At 34.5% G+C, this 25,871-nt stretch overlaps 3 protein-coding genes across 3 annotated transcripts; 1 reads left to right on the plus strand and 2 right to left on the minus strand.

Moving 5' to 3' along the window:
- Positions 1-432: 432 nt before the first annotated feature.
- LOC108319146 (linoleate 13S-lipoxygenase 3-1, chloroplastic) lies at positions 433-7,150 on the plus strand. Its single transcript, XM_017550183.2, has 9 exons — positions 433-881; positions 1,110-1,372; positions 3,756-3,972; positions 4,062-4,334; positions 4,428-4,510; positions 4,623-4,730; positions 4,824-5,125; positions 5,576-5,842; positions 6,075-7,150. Exons 1-9 carry the CDS (start codon positions 512-514, stop codon positions 6,829-6,831), a joined length of 2,640 nt encoding a protein of 879 aa, XP_017405672.1. The 5' UTR covers positions 433-511; the 3' UTR covers positions 6,832-7,150.
- A 79-nt stretch (positions 7,151-7,229) lies between these two features.
- LOC108319153 (GTP-binding protein At2g22870) lies at positions 7,230-10,281 on the minus strand. The gene is made up of 4 exons (XM_017550195.2): positions 9,704-10,281; positions 9,542-9,611; positions 8,039-8,201; positions 7,230-7,910 (listed from the first exon to the last, which is right to left on the minus strand). The coding sequence occupies exons 1-4, from the start codon at positions 10,128-10,130 to the stop codon at positions 7,698-7,700; spliced, it is 873 nt and encodes a 290-aa protein (XP_017405684.1). The 5' UTR covers positions 10,131-10,281; the 3' UTR covers positions 7,230-7,697.
- An 8,962-nt stretch (positions 10,282-19,243) lies between these two features.
- Positions 19,244-25,619, minus strand: LOC108319534 (probable hexosyltransferase MUCI70). Its single transcript, XM_017550696.2, has 10 exons — positions 25,469-25,619; positions 24,745-25,361; positions 24,098-24,328; positions 23,678-23,891; positions 23,413-23,522; positions 23,136-23,335; positions 22,660-22,763; positions 20,521-20,708; positions 20,218-20,417; positions 19,244-19,804 (listed from the first exon to the last, which is right to left on the minus strand). Exons 2-10 carry the CDS (start codon positions 24,968-24,970, stop codon positions 19,577-19,579), a joined length of 1,701 nt encoding a protein of 566 aa, XP_017406185.1. The 5' UTR covers positions 24,971-25,361; positions 25,469-25,619; the 3' UTR covers positions 19,244-19,576.
- Between the last annotated feature and the right edge of the window lie 252 nt (positions 25,620-25,871).

Raw genomic sequence — 25,871 nt, forward strand, 5'->3', positions numbered from 1 at the left:
AAGAGATGGTTGAAGAGACACTTGAATATGTGGTGGTTGATGGTGGTGTGACTTCATGGAGGAGAGCATGGTGGCTAATAGGATTTTTTGTGTGTGTTGAGAATAAGATGAGATGACGTGGCAGACCACCATTGCTCATTCACTGATTGTTCACGTGAACATTGTGTTGTTAACAATTTAGATGTCGTAAAAAATAAATTAAATTAAATAAAAATTACAAAAATTTAGACCAAAATAAACATTAAAAAAAAGTCGAGTATAATGTTGAATAAAATGAAAAAAAAAATAGAAACTAAAGAATTAAGCCCTTTTAATTTAATAATATGTATTGTATATACTTGACTCCTACTTTTTATATTATATTATATTATGTTATATTATTATATTATGTTATGTTACATGACATGTGATAATGATGAATTGAGAGGGAGAGAGGGTCATCTTGTTTCCTTATATGAAGGTCACGATTACGGTGTTCTGTAAATAGTACAGTGAGGAAGGAGAGGAAAAAATGGCGTGCACGAAGACGCTGATGGTGACGAATATTGCCGGCAATATTGGCATCGTGCTGCAGAAGAAAGTTAAATTGAATAGGCAAGTTCGTAGTCTCAGACATCCCACAGAGAAAGAACGATCTGTCTCAGCAGTGAAACTTAAAGTGAGGAAGAAGGGGAAGCAAAGTTGTGCAACAATGGTAGCAATGAATGAGGGTGAGCTCATCTCTGAGAATTCCACCACCGTGAAGCTCTCGGCTCTGGTGACTGTGAGAAATAATAATTTATTGGGAAGTGAAATGGTCAATAACCTTCTCACCGTTTTCTTCCCTCAAAACCACACCAAAGCTCTTCTTCTTCAACTCGTTAGCACCAACCTTCCTCCAGGTACATCTCAACCTTCACTTCATCCTTTTTATCTTTTTCTTTTGTTTTCTGGGATTTTCTAACCTTTTTTTACCTTTTTTGTTTTGTTGTTGTCAATGATCAATTCTTGATAAAAAATATTAGAAATTAAATAAAAATTTCTGAATTTTTGAAACATAAAAAGATATATGATATTTATTTTGTTATTACGTAATGGTATATTAGAAGACTAATGGTGATTGAATGAAGGGAGAACGGAGGGAAAGTTGAGCAAGGAAACAGTTTTAAAGTTGAGTGAAGAGGAAGGGTTTGGAGGAATAAGCAGTTACAAAGTGGAATTCAGCGTTGATTCTAATTTTGGAAGTCCTGGAGCTGTTACAGTTGTTAATGGTTATGAGAATGAGTTGTTTTTGGAATCCATAACCATTCAACAAAATCTTCATTTTTCTTGCAAATCTTGGCTTCAACCCAACAAGCTCTACCCAGACAAGAGAATTTTCTTTCTCAACAAGGTAATAACACTTTTCTTTCTCTCTAAATCAACTTTAAACTACAATGCTTTTTTTTTTCTCTTTTTAAAAAGTAGACAGGCTTGAGAGTTTCAGATCCATTAAAATTAAATTTCATTAATAATATATAAATGAATATAAGTTTTACTTTATAAATTGAGTTTGTAAAATTAAATTTATAAAATTAAGTTAAATTTAAAATTTATTTTCTCATGAGATAAAATTTATCATAACAAAATTTATTCTAAGATAAATCTATTTTTTATTTATTATCGAATCTTTGTTGTATGTTGAATTTATTAATTCGCTTATTATTGAATTATTTATCTAATTTTATACTCGAAGTATATATATCTTAGAATCAAAAAATATATTAAAAGTTTCGTATTAGCTAAATATAAAATCAATTTACAAATTTTATATTACAAATTCAAATTTTTAATATGGATTTAAGCTTAAAATCCATTTAAAAGAGGCTCATGATTTTAATACCAACTGTAAACCCAACAACTTTTTTTTAATCTCCATTGTCCTGTACCTCATTAATAATTCTGGAGAGCGAAAAAGTTGTTGTTGATTTCTTGACCAATTTTGTTCTCAATTTTTTTATGATATGAATAATATTTAAGCAGTATGTTTTTCTAAATGGAAAATTACTTTAAATTTCTTAGATAGTATTTATCATTTTCCTTATTTTTTTTAAACTTATAATATTCATTTGGTCTTTTTAGAAGTACCGTTTTAAAAATTTAAACCATATAAAATTAATTGGAAGTTTTAGTCTCACTTTTGTTTACAACTTATGTCACCACTAAAAGGCTTTAAGAACAAAAAAAATGGTTATCCGTTAATATCAATATCAAGGTTTAACTTATAATTTGGTGGGTAAAATAAAGAGAATTATGTATAATAAAATAATATAAACTATAATTTTATTTAGTATTTAATACACATAAGGCAACAAGCTAAATAGTAATAATTAATAATATATAATATACATTATGTTTAAATTGAAATTTTTTATTAAAATTATATATGCTTTTCTAAAAGTAGCTTTCAATTCATATTTTTTCTTTTACAAACTACGGAAACTACAAAAAAATATAATTTTAATTAAACTATACAAAATTAATTTTTTTATAACTACTTTTATATGTAAAAATATTATATAAGATTTTAAAATTATGATTAACCATACATTTGAAGATAAATTTAAATCGTTGGCACCAAATAGAAGAATATATTTCGTTTTCAGCTGAGTCATGGAAGTTTGAAATCGCATTCAGGTAGCACTCATCACAATGTTTATGATTGCGATTTAATGCAATTTGATTAATTTAATTAAAGTAGTTTTTTAAACTATGGATGTCATCCACTTATCATACAAAGTTTGATATGTGAACTAAATTGTTAAAATAAAGCCAACGTTCATTTTTTTTAACTATGAGATAAAAGAGTTATTCTATTGATAAAATATTTTTTATTGTGTGGCTTATTTTATCATACACTTTTCTATCCTTTTAATATTTATATATTTTCAATCTGAAAAATATTTATTCGCAATTCACTAAAATAATATTTACGAGACTTTCAAAATCATCATTATAAAGTAAATAACTTAACTAAACGACGATCTAAATTGTTTCTTTTATATATTGATATTGATTGTGTCATTTATTTTTAAACATATTATATTTTTATTTCTCTAAAAGTTTTAAAAATCGATTCTAATCCTCTCAAAATTGTGTGTTATTCCTCTAATTCAAAAATATTTCACCTTCAATCATCGTATTTTTTTTTTTGTCATTTTATAATCGCTATTGAATGTAAAATATAATTAATAAAAGGATAAAGAAAAATGTATTTTTAAATTACACGAACAAAAAAAATAGAGACGTATGAAATTATTTTGGCGAGATGAATCATATAGAGTGACTTTAGTTAAACTTTCTGATTTAAACAATTTTTAAAAGTATCACTTAATTAAGAACTAAACAAAATTTTCTTAGAGAAAATAGAAAATTGTTTACTTTTAAAATATGTAGTATAGGCGAATACATAAAAAACTAAAGTTTGTTCATTTTATGAAAAAAGATATTTTTGTCTAAAAAAGTAAACGCAAATAAACTCATTTCTTTTATTTTATTTTTCTGTTCTGTAGTACAAAACAATGTAGCAACTAAGAAAACGTCTTCATTGAGATGCTCGCATGTATAAATGTATAAGTACACCTATAAATCCAAATGGATTCAAGTTAAACCAAACACTTTGAATTAGGTATTTTGAGTGTTAAATTAAGTTCAATCCTGTTGGGTCTTTTCAAGCTCTAAATTAAGTTTTCTATCATAAATGAAAATGCATATATGGTGTTTGTACAAATGACCAGGCGTATCTACCAAGTGAAACACCAATTGGGGTGAAAGAGATGAGAGAAAAGGAGATGGTGAAGCTAAGGGGTGATGGAAAGGGACGCAGGGTGCCTTCTGACAGAATCTATGACTACGATTTGTACAATGATTTGGGACATTCCAACTCTCACAGGCCAACACTCAACCCTTATCCCACACGTTGCCGCACTGGACGCCCACTCACTACCACCAATGGTCACTTTCACTCATCACATCTCGCACCATTCTATGCATGAATCTTTTCTCTTTACGTTATTTTGATGCTTGCATGCAAACATGGACAGGTGCCAAAGTGGAGTCACGACCGAGTGAATCAGAGTTAATATACGTTCCAAGAGATGAAGAATTGAACGACATAAAGCGAGAAGCTATTGATCAAGGAAAGTTGATGGCAGTGTTTCGGAATATTATGCCTGCGTTAACAGATAAAATCATGGGCAATCAAGCACTTTTCAACATTGATTACTTTATTAAGGAATCAGGTCAATCTATTCTCTTCAATTTGGGAGGTGCTGCACAAGATTTTTTTAAGTTCGACCCTCCAAAAGTATTTTCAAGTAGGTCACTCTCATTGGACAAGTTTGTATTTGTGTGTCTACATGGTTTCATTTTAGACACAAATTATTCAATTGAAGTGGAATGATTTTCAGGGAAAAGATCACATTTCTTACAAGATGATGAATTTGGACGCCAAGTGCTTGCTGAGTTCCCTCTAAGTATCGAAAGGCTAAAGGTAGTCACGAAAAGACGAACGTTAATGACACTAAAATTAAAACAATAATACAACTTAAGAAGAAAATGGTTTAAAGGAGCTTTATGATATTTCATCTTCAATTTTCCTATAGGTTTTCCCACCCGTGAGCAAATTGGATCCCTCTAAATATGGTTCAGTGGAGTCAGCATTGAAAGAAGAACACATTATAGGGCAGATTGAAGGGATGTCTATTCAACAGGTACAAAAAATTCGTCCTCTTTCCTTAGGGTAAGCTATGCGGAAATGAGAAATCATATATTGTTTAATGTTCTACTCTGCTTATAAAATTTAGGCATTGGAAGACAACACGTTGTTCATGCTGGACTATCACGATTTTTACCTTCCATTTCTGGATCGGATTAATGCTCTTGAGGAGCGAAAAGCTTATGCAACTACAACAATCTTGTTCCTCACTAAAATGGGAACTCTGAAGCCTATTGCAATCCAGCTTGCTCTTCCAACGGGGAATCCAAATACTTCATCGAAGAAAGTTCTTACCCCTCCAACAGATGCCACATCTAAATGGATATGGCAACTTGGCAAAGCACATGTTTGCTCCAATGATGCAGGCGTTCATACACTCGTGCACCACTGGTATGGAATTTTATTGGACAGTTTCTTGAGTGTTTTGCGTGCTCTTTTTTAATTAAAATTGTAGTTTCACAATAAATGTCCACATTTTAAATTGAATTTGAATACGCAAGACAAATTTCAATTTTGATAGTAGATAATATCGAAGGCACCTAAAGAACTAAACCTAAATTTTAACCATTTTAATTCCTTATAAAGAACTTTTGAAAAATACTTACATGTACATCTGTTCTAGAATAGGTTATGCCATTATCAAATTATTCCTTCCACCCCAATGCAATCTGGTGGGGACTATATGCCTCATACTAGAAAGAATAAAAAAATATTAACACTAGCAGTATAACAGTCACAAAAGAAAACAAACTTGTATATCATGTCTCAGATATCTTTCGTGATGATTAGAAATCATAGTAGTAATGAACATGATGACATTGATATTTAATACTTGAACAGGTTACGAATACATGCTTGCCTGGAACCCCTAATAATCGCTGCTCATCGGCAATTGAGTGTGATGCATCCTATATTCAAGCTTTTGCATCCTCATATGCGGTACACACTCAAAACAAACGCAACAGCACGTCAGACACTCATCAATGCTGAAGGTACCATTGAGACAGACCACACTCCAGGGAGATACTGTATGCAAATGACTTCCGCGGCATATAAAGATTGGTGGCGGTTTGACTTGGAAGGTTTTCCTGAGGATCTCATAAGAAGGTAAAGAAGATTGTTTTCACTAATAACACTGTTCTTCAATTCGAAGGGCAGTTCTATCTTGCAGTGCATTTCTATGCAAAAGATTATCGTAATATTTTTCCTAGTATATTTGATGAAAATGAGTACCTGATGTGTTTGTTTCCATAAATTATATTGTTTAATAATAGACTTACTTTTACAACCTTTACGCAGACATCGATGAAGATATCTAATAGATTTTTTTCTTATACAGAGGTTTAGCAGTTCCAGATGCAACCCAACCTCACGGCATTAGAGTACTAATTGAAGACTACCCTTATGCAGCTGATGGACTTCTAATATGGTCCAGCATAAAGAATTTGGTCCGGACTTACGTGAACTATTACTATAAAAACTGTAATGCCGTTTCTTCTGACAATGAACTCCAATCTTGGTACGCAGAATTCATCAATCACGGACACCCTGATCATAAAAGTGCTAGTTGGTGGCCCAAACTTGCCAACCCTGAGGATCTCATCTCCGTACTTACAACTGTTATTTGGCTTGTAACAGCACAACATGCTGTCTTGAACTTCGGTCAATATCCCCATGGTGGATATGTTCCAATCCGTCCACCATTAATGCGAAAACTAATTCCCAAGGAAGAGGATCCCGAGTACTCAAATTTTGTCATGGATCCGCAGAGATACTTCTTATCATCACTGCCAAGTTTATTTCAGGCATCAAGGTTCATGGCCGTGATCGACATTGGTTCTGCACACTCACCAGACGAAGAATATATAGGAGAGAGAAACGATTTGTCCTCTTGGTTAGGAGAACCTGAGATCATTGATGCATTCAATCAATTTTCAATGGAGATGAAAAGTATTGAGATTGAGATCAAGAGAAGAAACGCCGATCCAAAACTTAGAAACAGATGTGGCGTTGACGCTTTACCATTTGAACTGCTTGTACCAAGCTCTGGATGTGGAGCAACAGGACGAGGGGTGCCAAATAGTGTTACAGCCTAATGGTTCAATATGTGGACAAAGCTGCAACTGAATCAACGTTATATTATTCTTCACCTTGGCTGAATTAAAATTGGATTCCAGATTCAGTCCCCTAAAAGCACAAATATATATAAAATACAAAAGGATGTAATGCTGGCTTCAAATACTGTATGTCATGTCTACTGAGTATAATTAAGAATTCCTTTCTATAAAGTACAAACTTATGCATATGACTGGAATAAGCCATAGAAAGACATTTGAAATATTTGTAAAGGTATTAGAAAAAAATGCCTCCCTATAAATATATTCATGTGGTAAGAAATTTATTCAGTTCCTGCTATCTATCTATACCAGCACGCGAACATGCAGGCTTATATAAAACTTAAATTGAAAGACAATAGAGGAAATGACACTTGCAGTAGCACTATCTATCTCAGCCTCAATATAATCAAAGCTTCCATAATGTTTACATGTTCCAAAAGGTGCATATTTGCTTCTAAAAATGTTGAATAAAAGCAAAACCAATAGTATGCCAAAACATGTATTCAGGCAACTACAACCATATAGCAGTTGAAAGCATACAACATTTCCTGTGCTGTTATAAACGGTCCCCCTTTTGCACAAAGCCTGATCCCATTAACCCAAATACTCAGCGTCCATATATGGAAATTTAGTATCCAGAAACAACTCAAACTTGATTCTGATGCAAGTTATATATCTGGTCGCAGCTCAAGACGAACAAAGATCCAACTGAAATATTATTAGAAACAACCCAAGCCACTGCTTTCTCATATAATTCTTCTTTATAGTTGCATCTTTTGCAGTTTCAATTTTGCTTCTGAAGGCCTGTTTTCTTGCAGAAAGTCACTTCTTAATTTTGAGCTTTCCTACTCCTGATCCCAGTAGTTTCTCAGCTGAGACATATGCAAGAGGAGCTCATCTCTACCCAGTCCAGTGACACTGCTGGTCATAATCCATGGGGGATGCTGCTTATAGTTTTGTTTGATTAACTCTTGAAAATCCCTTATGTTCTCATCAGGCCGTTTCCCTTTTGCCACTTTCATTTTGTCACATTTCGTGAACACAAAAGTGATTGGTATCTGCAATCCACAAAAGTTTTCAATGGGATTTAGACTTGTTTCAGTACCTTGACAACATTATTTTAGGGACTGAATATACAAGAGGCATCAAACTGCAGCCAAACAAATAAAAAGTGGAAGCACCATACATTATTGCGTCCAAGCCAATTTGCACAGTCCAAATCAATCTTTTGAGGCGGAACACTGGCATCAATAAGAAGCAAAACAGCCACCAGAGTATTTCTGTTCAAAAAGTACCCTTTAGTGAATGAGGACCAATCCGTTTTAGCAGTTTCAGATGCTTTAGCAAAGCTGCAGAAAAAACAGCATTTCATATGATTAGTTACCAGTATTGAGACGAACCACTAACCAAGATTATTACTCAAGAAAGGGCTAGGAATTAGAAAGAACTTACTGTCACTCATGAGATAAGCAAGTATGGTGATTTGGCACATGAGACCTAGCTCTTAAAATAAGAATCCTAACAATAGAAGCTTTCTACTTCCTCCAACAATGAACTTCTAATCTAATGTGATCCTAAAAATACATATAAATGTGCATTTCTTTTTGTTTTAGCATATAAAGAATAAATTAGCTATCCCTAGTCTCAGTCTATTCTAGGTTTTGTTTGGACATAGGACTAAGGAAAGAAAGTGTTTTCCTAACCCCTTTCCACCACACTCTTCATATATATAGAGCTCATGTACTCATTTCCATAACTTTGATTGAATTAGAATTAGAAACTTTCGAGAAGAGTGTGGTTCTTCTTCTTTTTGAAGAGTTCTTATCTTGAGTATTTAATTGAATGAGAATTAGAAAATTTTGAGAAGCGTGTGATTCTTCTTCTTTCTTGAAGAATTCTTATCTTGAGTATGTAATACCTCAAGTGGATGATCTTCCATCTCCATTGCTTATCCTTGAGTGGTGCTCTTTAGCTTATCTCATGTGTGACACATTGGTAGTTAATCAAAGTGCAAAGGAGTAGACAATTTTCTCTCTTAAGGTTTCTTATCTTGTGAGTTAGGTCACAAGTCATGATTCGCCATACAAAGGAAGAAGGGTCATCTCTTGAGTCTCCACTCAAGATAAGAACTCACACTAGAAAGAAGAAAAATCGCACTATTCACAAATCATTCTAGATTTCACAATGAGCAAAAGTTATGTACAATATGGCCCAAGCTCTCCTTATGTAGAAGGAAAGGTGTCTGTGTGTGGAAAGAGTGGTCCAAACAAATCTAAAGACTAAACTACAAAAAGAACAGCCAAGCACAACAAAGATCAATTACATGAAAAATTATTTTCTTTTTTCTTGAAAAACATGAAGTGTTCCTCCTCATTCTCCACATTTAGTCAACCTTCTTCTAAGTTCTTCTTGAAGTCAAATATTCTTATCCATGATCAGAATCACTAAGAACGAAAAAGGCAGTAGTTAAAAAGTTTATGGTATTTTTGGCTAAACTTGAATTAAATGAGAATTTCTTAATTAGTGTGTCATAATCTCAAAAGACTACAAATTACTATAATTCTAATTATTATTGGATAAAAGTTTCAAAAGCCAAAACCAAGTTTGCAAAACGATCAAAACACACGCAGTAAGAGCATCAGTTCATCAAAAAAAGCATATAAAGAGGAAACAGAACGCATCGACTGACCCATAACCAGGCAAGTCGACAAGGTACCAGCTTTTGTTCACCAAGAAGTGATTAATGAGCTGCGTCTTCCCTGCAAGCATCAACCATACATTATTACACAAAAACTCGAAGCAGAACAATATTTCATTTTAAAAAGGGGAAAAGAGATAGAAGAACCTTAACCTGGTTTCTTAGAAGTGAGTGCAATTTCTCTCTTGCGAACGAGGGAATTGATGAGAGAGGACTTGCCGACGTTGGATCGACCGAGAACGGCGAATTCGGGTCGGTCATCTCTGGGGCAATCCTTGGCGCGACTGCTGCTCTTGACGAACTCCACGTCCTTGATCCGAGAGTCGCCGGCGTAGGGTCCGACGGCGATGTTGGAGCCCGGTAGGACGGCGGAGTCGTCAACCTCATCGGGTTGAATGCCAGGAGGAATGAATAGCTGCGTTTCGAAGGAAGCGTGGGTTGAAATTGAACGAGAAAGAGGGTTTCGAATAGAGGGTTTTGGAGGATTGCGAATGGAGAGGGAAGAAGAAGAGAAAGAGAGAGTATGAGAGAGAGAAGGTGAGAAGAACCTCAACATTCCACTTCTCACCACCGTTATCATCGCTTAACTATCACTACACACTCTGTCAATAAGATGTGAAATATGTGCTGAACATGTTTTACCATGTTTTTCAAGTAATGATTGAAAAAGGAGATTTTTTCTTTTGCAATGATGTTTGGATTGAGATTGTGCTCATGTTGTCATTGGGTGTTTTTTTTTTATGTTGCATAGAGAAGCTTATACACACATGTTGGAGATGCAAAATTAAGCTTGTGTTTGGAATAGATACGTTTTAGAAAGTGAAAAATAAGTGGATCTCAAAAGTTGTGAGAGTGAATTGTTTGGATCAATGGAAAAATGTAAAAAATATAAAAAAAATAAGAGAAAAGTTTCTAAATAATGTAATTAGTATAATAAATTTTAAAAAATTATTAAAAAATATTATAAATTAAGTTCATTTAAATAATACATTATAATTTTATTACTATCATTTAAAAATTATAATTTTATTTTATTATCTATATTTATACATAAAGGTATATAAAGGATATGAGTTTTATGTGTAATATTGCATTAAAATTACAAGAATGAGTAAATAAAAAAGAAAATACTACTTTTGGATAAGTTGTGTTGAGGGCAAAAAAATTTCACAAGTATCTAATTGATGATTTTGGTTTCAATTTGAAATAAAAAAGCATTAGTACAATTCAGAAATGAATTATGTTGTAAACCATTAATAAAGAAAGTTATGTTTATTGAAGACAATTTTGATTTAGTAAATTATAGATTTAACTAGTGTGATCGTCTCTACTTTGGTGGAAACGTGTCAACTTAGTCTTTGATTGTCAATTTCATCCCTAAATTTGTTAATAAGCATCAATTGAGTCAAATTTTTTACATCATTAAAATCGTTAACAACAGACTAATTAGGAATGGTTTAGTCACAATTTATGCATATGTGGCACATAATAATCCTATAACGTGAAAATTAAGGCTGATAAGAAAAATAACAAAATTGAATACAAAATTGGAATAAGGGTTTGTTTTATGTGCGAGAAGATGACGAGAAGGGATTTTGCGTGATTTACAAGTAAAAGTAAAAAATAAAGCGTCCATTGATAACGAGGTGGGCTGGACTTTCGATTGAAGGAGCATATGTCTTGAATATGTAACATTATGAATGTTGATTTTGGGTTTTCCTTTTGCAAATGAACGTTATTTTTTTTAAGGTTGTGATCTTTCACCGCAAGCCTTGGGAAGTTGGCTTGAACGATTTTTGTCGAACACTGTGATGCAAGGTGTATCTCGCAAGTCATGGCACCAATGGGTTGTTACCCTTTTGATTTTAGCTCTATAAATAGAGCATTTCAGTCAATTTTTCTACACATCAAACCATTTCTCTCGTTCTTTCATTTTCTCATTCTTTCTTCCCTTTTTCCTTCTAAAAAAATTCTGGTTTATTTTATACTCTTTTTAGAAATCCTTGCTAGTTCTAAGATCCTCATAAGTTTTTGAGAAGTTCATGTTATATCCTAGGGGGCTTGTGCAATATACCGCGGATAAGTCTTTAAGGACAATGGTCTACACGCCTCGGGAAATCCTTTCTTCGTGATCTTTATTCTTTTAAAGTGGGGATCATGTGAATAATTAATCATAAATTATATTCATAAATGCGTGAAATTATGACAGGTGATGACCTTGTTTTTTTTGTGCCATTAAGATAACAACTTCTTTTGAATTTATAAATACTTTAAAGTTGTGCAATGAAATGATGTGTTAAATTTAGATGTGCATTGAAATCGTGCATTGTATGACATCTTCTATGTTGTTAGTGCAAATAATGCACCTTGTCACTTCTTTGTACCTTTCGAAAGTTGGGAAATTGGATTTTAAAAATGCACAAAAAATAATGTGATTCTCTACTATTCTTAGTTAATCTATTTATACATAATTATTATTCAATAAATACAATTAATTTCTTTACCTAAAATTAATTAATTATTTTCATTAATTAATTAATTAATTTATTCATGAAATATTATTAATTAAACAAATGTGGTTAATTGAATACTCACTCATTGGTCTGTCTTATCTAGTAGTTATATGATTTGATCAAAGTTTCATTGGTCGCTAAGTAATCACTGGTTACCCATCACTATAGAATGCATTCTCAAGACTCATTTCTCCAACTACCAAAAGGGCACTGCCTTACTCATACCTTCTCTGATTTCCTAGGAAAAAGAAATCTTCAATGCATATGACAACAATTGGAATTTTCCAGGGTAAGTCACCATCAAAGAATTCAACACAAAGTCACAATACAATCTATGGACGACGAACTGTCCAACTTTCTCATCCTCATCCTAACTTCGACAAATTGATTTAAACTAGAGAATTACATAAAAGTTAATGCATAAAGTTGTGAATACTCATATGTTTTTCACGTGTTAAATTATTGACTAAATGCAATCATACTTAGTATGCTTTTATATTTTATTAACACTAGTGTAAAAATTGAATTTTATGACAACTTATTATGACATTTATAATCCACTTGCCATAATAAGTGAAACAGTGGTAGAATTATAACTATGATGAGACTTTTTATACCGATTATACCGGCGGTAAATTTAAAATAAAGATACTATGTCAGATATTCATTATAATCAACATAATATGTTTAATTTCCTTCTTCTCCCTAATATTCTCGCATTTCAATCACACTTTCCTCCTCTTTACACCAAACTTCCAACTTTCCTCCTCAATGCACCCTATCTACCGTCGTCTCCTCCTTTTTGGTTGTTGTCGTCTCCTCCTTACTCTAGTAGTTGTCGCTCTCGTGGTGCTCCTGCTCTCACTCTCGTAACTCTCTCGTATGGTAAGTGGGTGTTTTCATCTCATTCAGGGTTTTCTTCATTCATATTAAGATCAATGCAGGTGCAATAATGTGTTTAATGTGTTTTCTATGCCAGTGTTGGAGTCCTAGACCTCCTTGACGAAGAAGTAGCGACGAAAGTGGTATTGGAGGTGAAGAAAGGGGCGATGAGAATGTTAACCTCATGGATGTGAACAAAGAGGTAGAGGAAGTAGAGTATGGAGTGCATGTCAACGACAATGAACATGAGGTTAGGGTAAAGCATGTCACTTGTGATCCAACCAAGCGAGTATGAGGACTCGAACCAGTTCTAAAACTCAGCGAAGCCATTGCACGTGAGGAAGAGCCAGGTGCCATAGTTGAAGTATAGGTTGAACTCGTAGATCATGATAGAGGATGTTGAAAAGGTGTTGTGGCGATGTTGATGAAGACATCTTGTTGCTTGGTCTTGAGCTTTAAGGTTTTGGGGAGTAAGAAGGAGTTTATGAAAGGTTTAAGGCCTTACGCAATTGTTGATCGTTTGAAGATAATGAGCAATGATGGAATTAAGGTTTCAAGGAGAATTTCAGAAAGAAATGTGACATGATCTTATATGATGATAGAATGAAAAAGAGACATAGAAAGTTTTTATACCGGTTGTTTTAGAACTAACATAAAAAATAAAAAATTCTATGTTGTATGTATCTATGTTGGTTTCGGAACCGACATAGAAAAGTATCGTTGCACCAGTGTAAGAGTTCTTTACTTTAATCATACTTTATGTAATAGAATTTCTATTATTCTTAAATATTCTAAATTATTTGTTTTAATAAATGATGGGCTTTATGGTTTCTTTCTTTTTAAAAAGGAACAAGGTAAGAAAAATTCCTATTCTCCTTTCTTCTTTTCCAAGTTAAAAGAAAGAGATATTGAGTATCACTATTTAAAAAATTTCTAATGATGAATGTAAGATTTAAATTATTTAATTTTTCTCATTCACATTTCATGTTGATGACAATATGATTTTTTTGTAGAAGTGCTATGAGGAATCTAGTCAATGTATATTCTTTTACATGAATATGAGTTAACTTATGACTGGTTGATTAATAGTGAGAAATCAAAGTTTGATACTATTAAATTTATTTTTATAGAAACAAGATTGATAGAATCAAGAGAATGTTTGATTTTCAACAAAGGTCTCCACCTTTTTTACTCAGTTTTTTAAAGTTAAAATTTTAATTTAATAAAAATATTCATTAGAGACAAGATTTTGAAGTATACTTGATTTTTGAGAAGGATGTGTACCTTCTAACTTTTACCTATTAAGTTGTTCCTTTGTTAATAAATAAGTTAAGGAAAGTTTACTTGATGTCCATTAAGGATAATATCAAAGTTAAGCTTGTCAAATGGAAAGGATCTCTTCTATTATACATGAAAAATTTCTTCTTATCAAATATGTGGTGCAAAACATGTTTTTTCATATTTTTTCCAAATACAACAATTTCTTAAAACACAAATCAAGTTTTTAGAGGGCTGGTCTCGAAATTTTATTTGTAAGGTTATATAACTCAATTTAAAAGAACAAATTCTGCTTGGAGTTCCATACGAGTATATATGTTCATTAGGGTAAGCTTGGGATAAGGTGTATTGTTGTTAAGATAAATGACATTTTAATGGTAAGGTTATGTTGAGGTTTTCTTAAGAATTAAAGTGATTATATTTAAAATATTGTCTACAAGAGCCAATAAAAAATATGGATTTGTTGTTGTTTCCATTATATCTTCAATTTGGTAAATAGTAAGAACTTTCTAGCTTAGTTTAAGAATAGTAAAATTTCACAAGTTGGGAATGTACATTGATAAAGTTATAAAGTGATGTTTTCCTAACCTAAGAATTATATTTTAGTCTATGGTTGTTCATCTCCTACCATATCTCGTTTTGTTCTCGGTGAAACGTCAATTGAAACAATAGTGCAAGACCTTAAGGACAAGGATGAGGCACTTAAGCAACTGAAATTTCACCTTGTACAAGCCCAAGATCAGATGGTGAAATTTGCTAATAAGAAAAGGCGGCCAACCACAATTCATGTGGGAGATTGGGTATTTTTGAAGATTAGACCTCATAGACAGATGTGTTGGAACAATCGGTACCGATATTGCGCAGCGAAAATAATGAAACTCAGAGTACGATACAGATTGTTAAAAGCAAAGAGCTTGTTCGGTCAATTTAAAAAATGGTTCCTTTAATTTTCTCTTAAAAGTTTTATCAAATAGTTGATGTGCAGAAAATGTAAAGAGTGTAGGGAGTAGAAAAATCGCACAAATGATTTTTATCCTGGTTCGAATCAAAAGATTCTACGTCCAGTCGTTAATCACTATGAATAGTCATTAACTTTTTCACTAAATGCAATTTTACAGATTACAATATAGTGAATGAAATAAGAATGATAAAACCTTCCTTCGACAAACGAACAGAACGAAACTTCCTTCGACAAACGAATCGGAAGCAAGCAACGAACACTTTCCTTCGACAGACGAATTGAAATAGTGCAGCAGAAAATCTTCCTTCCACCAACGAACCAGAAGAAAACAGCTCTGCCAACTTGAAGGGAAGTGCTTCGACCTTTGACACACAAAGCACGAGCTTCTCCTATTCACAAGACTTGACAAAAGCAATGAACTAACATTTGAGAACTTCCTCATATCACACTGTATTCTCAAATGACTTAGATAAACCCTCTAAGGGTTTTAGACAACTATATATAGCCCACAATACAACTGCCATTGATAATTGATTATTTTAAGTAATAATCGATTATTCAAGTCCGTTATAGGGTTTTTAAAAAAGTGATAATCGATTATCCTGAGGAATAATCGATTATCTGCGATACTTGGACAATTCTTATACAGACCAAGATAATCGATTATTTCAAGCAATAATCAATTATCTGCGAGAGCAATGGTTTTTCAAAAAGACTCGTGGTAATCGATTATTACATCAAATAATCGATTATACGCGCAAATATCTTAAAGACAAGAAATTTCTAGGTGTTTACATGTTCAAAGTTATTCCTAATACATTTTCAGTCTACAAATGTGCTTTTAAATAAATTACAACTTCATTCTACTTGAGATTGAAAGTATAAAATAATTTTTGAGGGCTTAATTGAACCCTCTCATAATCTTCTATTTATAAAAATAAATTGATACAAGAATACATGATAAATAGGGTAACTCTAGACACAATATAATCATGATAAATAGAAAATATAATCATGATAAATAGGGTAACTCTAGACACAATATAATCTAGACACAATATAATCATGATAAATAGGATAACTCTAGACACAATATAATCATGATAATTAGGATAAATATTCTAACACTCCCCCTCAAGCTGAGCATAAAAATTATATGTAATGTACCAAGCTTGAAATAAATAAACTCACTCCAACAAAATGAACTTGTCTCAAATGTTGAGACAATAGACCTGGTAACTTTGGCTTCGAACAAGATGCACATATGCTTCAGACCATCAAGAGAATGTCTATAAACAAAATTGGACTCACAAACCAGCATAACCAAAGAGACTCCTCATAAGCTTATGGAGAATAATATTGGACAATCACGAAACTTCATCTAGCATCATGAACCTTCAAGTAGTATGACTTTGACAAAGTTGATTTCCATCAAAAGTGAATAATGAGTGGTAGACAAAGACAAACTGCAAAGACTAGATTGCCATCAAGTAAGGATGGAGCCTGCATGGCTAAAAGCGACAAAAATGCAGGGACTACTATCCCTGACTAGTTGGGGCCTGTAGTGGCTGAAAGCGACAAAACTGCAAGGACTGCCATCTCTGACTAATTGGGGCCTATAGTGGCTGAAAGCGACAAAACTGCAGGGACTGCCATCTTTGACTAATTGGGGCCTATAGTGGCTAAAAGCAGGGACTGTCATCTCTGACTTGTTGGGGCCTCTGACTAGTGTCTAACTAGTGGCTTGAAACATACTCCCCCTCACTATAGTGACTAAATTGCCATTACTGACTGATGGGGCTTGCAGGAACTAAATTTCCATCACTCACTGATGGAGCCTGCAGGGACTAAATTGCCATCACTGCCTGATGGAACCTGCAGGGACTAAATTGCCATCACTACTTGATGGAGCCTGCAGGGACTAAATTGCCATCACTGCCTGATGGAGCCTGCAGGGACTAAATTGTCATCACTGACTGATGGGGCCTGTAGTGGCTGGAAGCGACAAAACTACAAGGACTGCCATCACTAACTGACGAGGTGATGGGGGCTTGCAGTGACTGAAAGGACAAAACTGCAGGGACTACCATCACTGACCAATGGGGCATGTAGTGGCTGAAAACATATTGTAGTGGCGGGAAACATACTCCCCTCACGACAAACGATGGAAATGACGACGCACCCATGACAAATCGTGAAGGTGAAAAATCATAATGGTCTCTAGCATTGACTCTCCTTGGAGACTTGTAAATAAATGACACAAGTCATCAGAAACATCACAGCTGCTACAATATGCAAAGCTAAACACACATTAAAGAGGCTAAGAAACAATGCTGAAACAAAGAATATTTTTTTTCTTTTGGTCTAGTGAGACGAATGACAACGACAACCAGGGATGGGTCGCGCTCCTCGATGCGCACAAAACCCCTAACTTCGCCAGAGAAAACGAGACGGCAGCGGCAACGGAGGTTGAACAGATGTGGCGCATGTGGCAGTGCTTGGATGAGAACTAGCCCTCGACACAAGCATGGTTGACCATAGCTCAAGGAGGCGATCCAGATCCATTGGTCATCGGACTAAACTGTGGCGGTGGTCGGTGGCGGGCATTAGCGGACGACGTCAGAATGACAATAAACAGAGGTTGATGGTGACAAACTTATGTGGACAACTCCTCATAGTGGAAAAATAGTGCCAAGTGGACAAGGACAAACAACGCCAGACAACGACAAACGACACCATATAGCGGCAAACAGTGCCAGACGATTGCGGACAGCAACTAGGGTTTAGAGACTAGATAGAAACCAGAACATGACTGCTCATTGAGGTATTTAAGAAAAGATGAAATTTTTAAGGCCGCCGGTGGCGGCGCTGGCCACCGGCGGCAACAAAGACAAAGTAGGAAGAGAATGAGACAACCTGCTCTGATACCAACTTGAGATTGAAAGTATAAAATAATTCTTGAGGGCTTAATTGAACCCTCTCATAATCTTCTATTTATAAAAATAAATTGATACAAGAATACATGACAAATAGGGTAACTCTAGACACAATATAATCATGATAAATAGGGTAACTATAGACACAATATAGTCTAGACACAATATAATCATGATAAATAGGGTAACTCTAGACACAATATAATCATGATAATTAGGGTAAATATTCTAACAATTCTTCGAATTCTTCTCTTGCAGCATCATCAAAATCATTTGTTTAAAAATACCAATGCACCTTATTTGTAACAATATGTTTATGCCAGCCAAATTACATCCTAAATTTGCACCCAGGTATTATGTCCTTTTCCCTTCCTAAAGTAGGTTGGTCAGGTCACTTTTCGTTTACAATTGCCAGAATCTGTAAGGATACATCCAATTTTTCATGTTTTCTAGCTTAGGCACACAATGACGAATCACCATTTGCCAGCAAAGCAGGAATTGTCGATTGATCTGCAATACAAAGAGTCAAGTTGTGTCCTTCTCAAGGTTTTAGATAGCAGATTACACTCTTTGCAAAACCTCAATGTTCCACAGGTACTTATTGAACGAAAAGAAGGGGGTCTTGATAGTGTAACTTGGGAGGAAGAAACACTAATTAGAGACCAATTTCCCGATTTCAATCTTGAGGACAAGGTTGTTCAAACCCGTGACAGTATTGATAGATCTTGGAAGGTTTACTTCAAAAAAGATAAACAGGACAATTAATAAGTGGTAGTGGTTGTTGGGAGAGTTAGAAGGAGTTTCATAACATGTAGGGGTAATTTTTCTTTGACTACTGACAATTCCTTTCTTGGTTATGTTTTGTTTATGTCTTTTAAGGAGGTGGATGTGTATTTTGGTGGTTGTTGAGTGTTTTATTACAAAACAGAATGAATTTTTCCTGTGTAAGAAAATGTTTTCCCTTAAGTGCTATTGATTGCTTTAAGTGTATTTTCATTCAATAAAATTCGGAGATAGTATTTAGGTTTCTTAACACCAAAAAATCTAACATTTAGTCTCCAGGTTTTTGGATTTTCTTTTCTTTTCCATTAAAAATATATGTAATGCAAAAGATATCTTGTATATCTTTCCAACAAGTCTTGGATATTTCCTTCTAGCATGACAAAGAGGAAGCACATTTTTCAGTGATAGGAGAATAGCAAAGGAGGATGTTACCACATGAGGAATTCAGTGGCAACCCATAGTATAATTATTGAAAATTTTACTATATATACAGTAAAAAATTAACAAAAATGGACAATTGCGGATAGTAAAAAGAATGAGAGCATCTATGTGGAAACAATACAACACTCATCTGGCACATTTTTTCCTCCACTACTGCAACGAATGACATTTTGAAAGTGGAATTTAAAAATAAAATAATAATGATGATGAACTAATCACCCAGACAAAACTGTTAACTCGGTTCCATCTCTCTACTTCCGGCTGCAACTTTGCGGTGGCGCCGCTGACCAGCTTTTCGATCTTTTCCACGCCTTCCAGGGCCTCTTTTAATGGATGAGTTTGCACCCTTCTCAGGTGATGTTTCAAGCACATGCAATGGAGGAGGAGATGGTGGAGGAGGTGAACTGTGACCAAAGGTATCTGGTGGAGCCAGGCGCAGCAATAGATCTCTGTGGTATTTCTGCAAAAGGGTGGTTGGATACACTTTCATAACACAACTAAATATTTTGAAGTAAAACAAACGTTACTATTACAAAAATTAATGATGGAATAGATCAGATCCACCCCATGTAATGTAATAAATGAGTCAAGTACTTCTTTTCCTATCTAGATGTGAAAACATTAAAAGAAACAAAGAAAAACAATGAAACAGAAATAAAAGGAGTTTGATGAATTTGCTTTCTAAAGGTTGAGCACAAGCATGTGCACATATTAATTGCATTCACTAAATATTTTAACTGTTCAGAATCATGCACATGCATGTGTTCATCTTTATTGCATTACTAAATGTTTGTCTGATCAGAATCAGTATGTACCTTCTGGAAATCAATGCAATAGAAAGATAGTGAAATCTTAGCAAGATATAAAAATTACCTGAACTACAAAGTTGCGTCGTTCACAATCCAAAAACATGTGAAAATGAAAATCTACCCTCGACAAAATTTTGTCCCTTACTGTTGAGAAACTAAGCTGGTCTCTTGAAGTAAATCGGTCAACTTCATTGAACCAAAGACAAGTAAAGAGGTTGCTTATAGGAACATGTTCTCGTACTATCACACATCCTTCGGGAACATCTGCAACTCAGACATGATGTTTGGAGTTTGAAAAAAGTTTATAAGAAAAAAAAATGAAGTGCATCTCATTCCAGATAAATATAGGAAAGCCAGTTTAACCTACCACTTATAAGAGGAAGCTTGGCCTCTGTATACGGGGTCAATCCCTCTCTCTTGTAAAACTCTATTTGAAAGTCAATGGAGGCATTTTCATATTTTCCAGCAGCTTTATTTGCCTCAGCCTCAACGAATACATCAAAACGTCTATAATGCTTTGATATCGCAAAAGTAGCATTATTTCTCCACAAAAACCTAAACAAGGGTGAAGGGTAGTTTAGGTGTCAAAACACGTATGATGGGAAAGGAAAAGGTAAATATAGGTTGTAAAAAGTCAGAAAGAACACAAGCATGAAATATGACCCCAAATTAATTGCATTTTGGTCAACAACACTCCACATTAACGTACATATAAATCCAGTAAAAACTCAAGCTTGATTTTCATAAAACAAATACTGCATATATCAGTATTTTGTTCATCCAGAAACATATTATAACACCTCGGTTAGCAACTCAATGGAATCTAAAATCGAGCATGAAGTTGAGGTAAGAAAACGATTAAACAAAACCGATTGGAAAACCAACAATAATGTGCCGTAAAATGAACAAAAAAAAAATTCACAGAGGCTGTTAACAGTTCAATTATTGATCTGTGAATGAGAATTCCTGTAAGCTGAAATTTGCATTTGACAAGATTCCAGTACTTACATACGAGAAATATTAGTGTTGCAAGCCAATAAAATATGTCCTAGAAGAAAAGCTTCAAAGATAAATATTGATGTACAAGGCTCCTCTTAACTGAACTTCTTTTTGAAGATCTCAAAGAATGGTATATCCACCATGGCATTTTAGTTCATTATGTTCACAACACAATTTACTCTAAGTTGAATCCAGAGTAGATATCCCCTTCCTCGTATACTACAGAGACAAATTCAATTTCAAGGATGTTTTCCATACCAGCTATCTTATGAGCACTAATGTCAGAAATATCAATTGAAGAAATATCTATGCCACATGACAATAATTATCCTAATTTATACAATGCAGAGGCAGAGATCAAGACTTCTGATCCTATCTTATCTACAGAAAACATGTATTGATTTTCTAGCCAGTAATCATGGGATTTAGTACAAGTTACCGTACCTCTGTTGCCCCAAAACAAACAACTTTTGCACTGAGATATCATGGATCTATTAGCAGGTATGTTGTGCAGACTACATGAGGAGTTCGTGAAGAAGGAAAATGGCTCATGTGTAGTATCAAGCTTCTGTTTTTTTTTTCTATTTATGTTATTCTTAAAGGACTTTGTATTCTCCATTTTTTGGTTCCGAACTGCTTTCCAATAAAAAGAAAGGGCACATTGGATTGGTGCATCGGGTGTGTATGGGCCAATGATGCTGAAATGTTGAGTCCCAACTGCAATGAATATATTATGTAGGGCTTGTGTTGTAAGGGTATTGATAGTTACGGAAACAGTCCGTAGGGGATTAACTGAAAGTGCGACTAGAATAGAGTTTAATCTAGTTGATGATTAAGTTAGCCTCAGTTTCCACTGCTATGCTCTGAAAACACTATTATATTATATTATTGGTTAGCAATATACAATAGTAGAAAATCCACAGCTTGAGTATTGGCAACCATTTCAAGGTAGAAAGCTCTACAGTAAGACCATTCATTTGCTTTCTTTGAAAACTCGTAACTACACTGACGACATCATCCATGGACAATCTGAAGGGACTTTCTGTCTAGATAGATTAAGATGTCAACTTGGGCAGGAAAGAAATTCCCTACTTGGACTTCTAGGATTTTCATGTTAAGCTATAAAATCCAAAAAAGTATTTATGGAGCAATAAGCACATAATAAGGAGATATATGTGAGTTGCACCTTACATCTTGGAGGACAAACCATAATGGATCATGGAGAATGTCTGTATTTGGACTTACAGAGCAATTATGACCACACGAAAACTGTGCATACTGATCAAACTCATATTACCTAGTCTCACAGTGGGTTATGAGCATTAAAATAGGAGGGGTGCATATCTAAAACAGAATTAAACAGAACAGAAACCTACATGCTAAATTATTTAGAAAACTAATCATAGGACTGAAATGAGAATACTTATCACTTTCACATATAGAATGAATAGGCATAGTGGTATATTATATATTATATACATTATCAAAGAGATTCCCCAGAATATACCTTTCAAGAATTTGATATGGATCCACAACAAGCTCAAGCTTCCCATCAAGCCATATAGAGTAGCGAGCATTTGGAACCATTCTATGCAACAGAAGCTTTGGAATCTGTGGAAAAGGTAATAAAAATTACAGGGTAATGAAAGTATTACTTTAGGAACGAGAAACATAAATGCCTACGCAAAATTTTGATTTTATTCAATTCATACACAGGATCTAGCCTGTACTAGGAGGTCTAATGATCTAAGCACTTTACCCTCCCCTTTGTGTGTATGCAAATAAGTATGGCAGTATTAAGCCTCAGAAGGTAGATTAACCAGAGGTGAAGCCACATCCAAACAATATTACTTTCCCACAGCAATGACCAGATCATACTGAACCACACAGCTATTTGAAAAATATCAGTAACAGTGATGGCTAACAATCCATGTGCTAATTTCTATTTCAGTCATGATGGTATCGGTCAAATGTAATTCTGACCTTTCCTGTCCGTCTTGCATCTGCATAAGGAAGATTCCGAGCAACAATAATTCTCCATAAACCAATCTTCTTACTGCTTCCCAGCTTGCCAGAACTGCTCAGATATTTTTCTGTTTCTTCATCTACGAACATAAGGAAGCACACAGTCTTCCTTGAATAGTCACTTATGTTTTTTGGCTCGTTTATCTCGTCAAAGTTTCCTGAACAATAAATTTGACTTAAAATCAATTACAAGCTAATAAACAAATTAATAAATTCAGAAATCACTAGTACAGACCAAATATGGCGGACGCAACAACCACTCCATTACACTGCTCCATTTCAAAAAGGTCAGCTTCATCAATGTCAAATCCTGTTTTGCGGCCAGGTTTTATTCCTCTTAAAAATCTGAGCATTCATCATTGAAGATAGAAAACGGATTCATGTCAGTTAAAAGGAACAATAATGCTTTATTACTAGCACATAAAACTATAACCACGAAAGAACATTCCTTGGTATAGATGTAACTTATAAGGGAAAAATTCAACAAAAGTAAAACATACCCACAGTGCACACTCATCGACTCTCGTATATCAAAAGAATCATTTCTCTGCTTCAAAGTAGGATATCCACCAAATTCTGAACCACCAAACTCTCGATCTCTACTTAAATTTTCCTCATAGACATATGTTAAATTCCTAAGGACCGGTGAAGGTGAGGGCCATTTTGGCACCAGTCCAATGGCTTCTTCCACAGGAAGGTAACACACCGGGCACGCTAAAACATAAACAAGTTCGGATATTCAGGAGAAATACCATACATGTTAGCAGCCTACAACATATCCCAGGCCCTCCATACAGACATGAATCACAAATTTTTCGAAGAACTAAATTATCTATACGGGGATGCTGGGAAGAACTATTAAATTATTAAGTGTCAAATAGTGTGCAAAATATTTTAGGCAGCAAATTACAGGAACTTACGACGTGGCCCAGTACGCTTTTTATCAGCAGGCGGGGGAGGAAGTGTAAAGCTATTACAAGGATGCCCTGGAGGAAGATTGTAGCCCAAAAAATAGCCAAGGGGTGGAGAGCTCAATTTTGTAGTTAAGTCCATTGCATTTTTCCTAGAGATCTCAGATTTAGAATCACTTGCAGACATGCTTTCGTTATCACTAATGCTTGGCACTGTGTTTCCTTCCTGAGAATCTTCACCTGAAAGCAAGCCACACGACAAGCATCATACTGTGTTCTAAATAAAAACGACATACGAAAATCAAAACTCACGGCATATTCTAGTAAACCCAGTTGAGCCAAACAAAAGAACTAGATAACAATGGCATATCACCACACAAAACATGAACGATAAAATTGAAATCCCACTCCCCACAAGGTATCCGCCCAGGCACTTCTGTTCAAGATAATATCAGATAATAAATGCGCACATCTTTCTCAGCAGGTAGTCGAACTAAACTTTGTTGCATTATTGTGGAAACTATTACCTTCCACTAGACCCAAGAACTAGGTGCTTAAATTGTAATAAACACTTAATGCAATCACATAATTACAATTTAACACAGCAACTATAAATAAATAAAGAAATGAAAGGAAAAAGGAGAGAGTGAGAGAACCTTTTCCAACATACAAAACCCAGATGAAAACTGCAGCAGAGATGAGACAGAGGAAGAGCATTCCGACTTTCTTGCGACCAGCGAACTTGCAGATCCAAAGGAACAACCTCTCCTTCTCCTTCTCCTTGAGCATCTTTGTTGCCTTTCGTGCAGAGCCGTTCTGTACCTGTTTATCCAAAGACCCATAACTTCCAGAACGAATTCCAATACCCAATGGAGCAGACATTTATGCCCCACTCATTCCTCGCCCTTCTCTTTCTCTCCACCCAGATCACGCATTCATCCACGCAACAAAATCCAACGCCACCAATTCCCAATGCACTCTCATCAATCCCACTCTCACTTCCAACTCAAAAATGGAAAAAAAAAAAAACAAATAAACAATAACAATAGCAATAAAACAAAGTTGATTCCCCTTTGTGGTTATTCAAGATCCCGAAATAACACAAAGAACAGAACCGAATGAAACTCGCGCCTCCTGAAAAATCAACTGAAATATGTTCATGTTACACTGAAAAATTCTCCAGAAATGAGGACGAATCTAGGGTTTCTGATTGGCCCTGTAGGGTTTTCCGAAATCCGACACTGGGAAGAAATCCGGGATCGCAATATTCAAACTGTAAAAAAGAAATGGTTTATTTTTCCGCTGATCCGGAAGTGAGGAAGATGATCTCAGAGTCAGATAAAAATTTCATTGAATATTATTTATAAGAGGGAAAATTACCTTATTGGGGATTAAAATTTTTATGAAAATAGAAACCTGAAAATTTGTGAACTCTTATAGCTGGTCTGCACAACATTTGCCGCTTTCAGACACTCGTGCCTCACTAATTATGACGTGGAATTGAAAAATGGCTCTCTCCCTCCTCATATTTTGACATCTGCTAACTTTCATAAATTATTGTCGTTAAATCAACGGTGCCATTATTCTTAATCATTATCTTAACTCAACGCTGTTACAGTTCATTAACTAAAAAAAAAGAACATCTGAAATCTCGCTTTAATAATATTTTTTTTAATTTGTTTGTCGGTATTCCATTTGTCCAATTTGTGGACAACCATGATGCTCTGCCTCTCCCTATTAACGTGGAGACTGATCAACTCATTGATGTTAGATACTTTAAATT

The sequence above is a fragment of the Vigna angularis genome, chromosome 1 (assembly GCF_016808095.1).
Source record: "Vigna angularis cultivar LongXiaoDou No.4 chromosome 1, ASM1680809v1, whole genome shotgun sequence".
Taxonomy (NCBI): domain Eukaryota; kingdom Viridiplantae; phylum Streptophyta; class Magnoliopsida; order Fabales; family Fabaceae; genus Vigna; species Vigna angularis.

Bases quoted from the DNA above. Each gene is read 5' to 3' on its own strand.
- LOC108319534 (XM_017550696.2), bottom strand. From the start codon at position 24,970: ATGTCTGCTCCATTGGGTATTGGAATTCGTTCTGGAAGTTATGGGTCT. The intron at 24,329-24,744 runs GTTCTCTCACTC...GCTTGCTTTCAG, and splicing joins GGTTTTGTATGTTGGAAAAG to GTGAAGATTCTCAGGAAGGA. The intron at 19,805-20,217 runs GTAATTTTTATA...ACCCTTTTGCAG, and splicing joins GACGCAACTTTGTAGTTCAG to AAATACCACAGAGATCTATT.
- LOC108319146 (XM_017550183.2), top strand. From the start codon at position 512: ATGGCGTGCACGAAGACGCTGATGGTGACGAATATTGCCGGCAATATT. The intron at 4,335-4,427 runs GTAGGTCACTCT...AATGATTTTCAG, and splicing joins CCCTCCAAAAGTATTTTCAA to GGAAAAGATCACATTTCTTA. The intron at 4,511-4,622 runs GTAGTCACGAAA...ATTTTCCTATAG, and splicing joins TAAGTATCGAAAGGCTAAAG to GTTTTCCCACCCGTGAGCAA.
- LOC108319153 (XM_017550195.2), bottom strand. From the start codon at position 10,130: ATGATAACGGTGGTGAGAAGTGGAATGTTGAGGTTCTTCTCACCTTCT. The intron at 9,612-9,703 runs GTTAAGGTTCTT...TGATGCTTGCAG, and splicing joins ACTCACTTCTAAGAAACCAG to GGAAGACGCAGCTCATTAAT. The intron at 7,911-8,038 runs GTATGGTGCTTC...TGTGGATTGCAG, and splicing joins ATTGGCTTGGACGCAATAAT to ATACCAATCACTTTTGTGTT.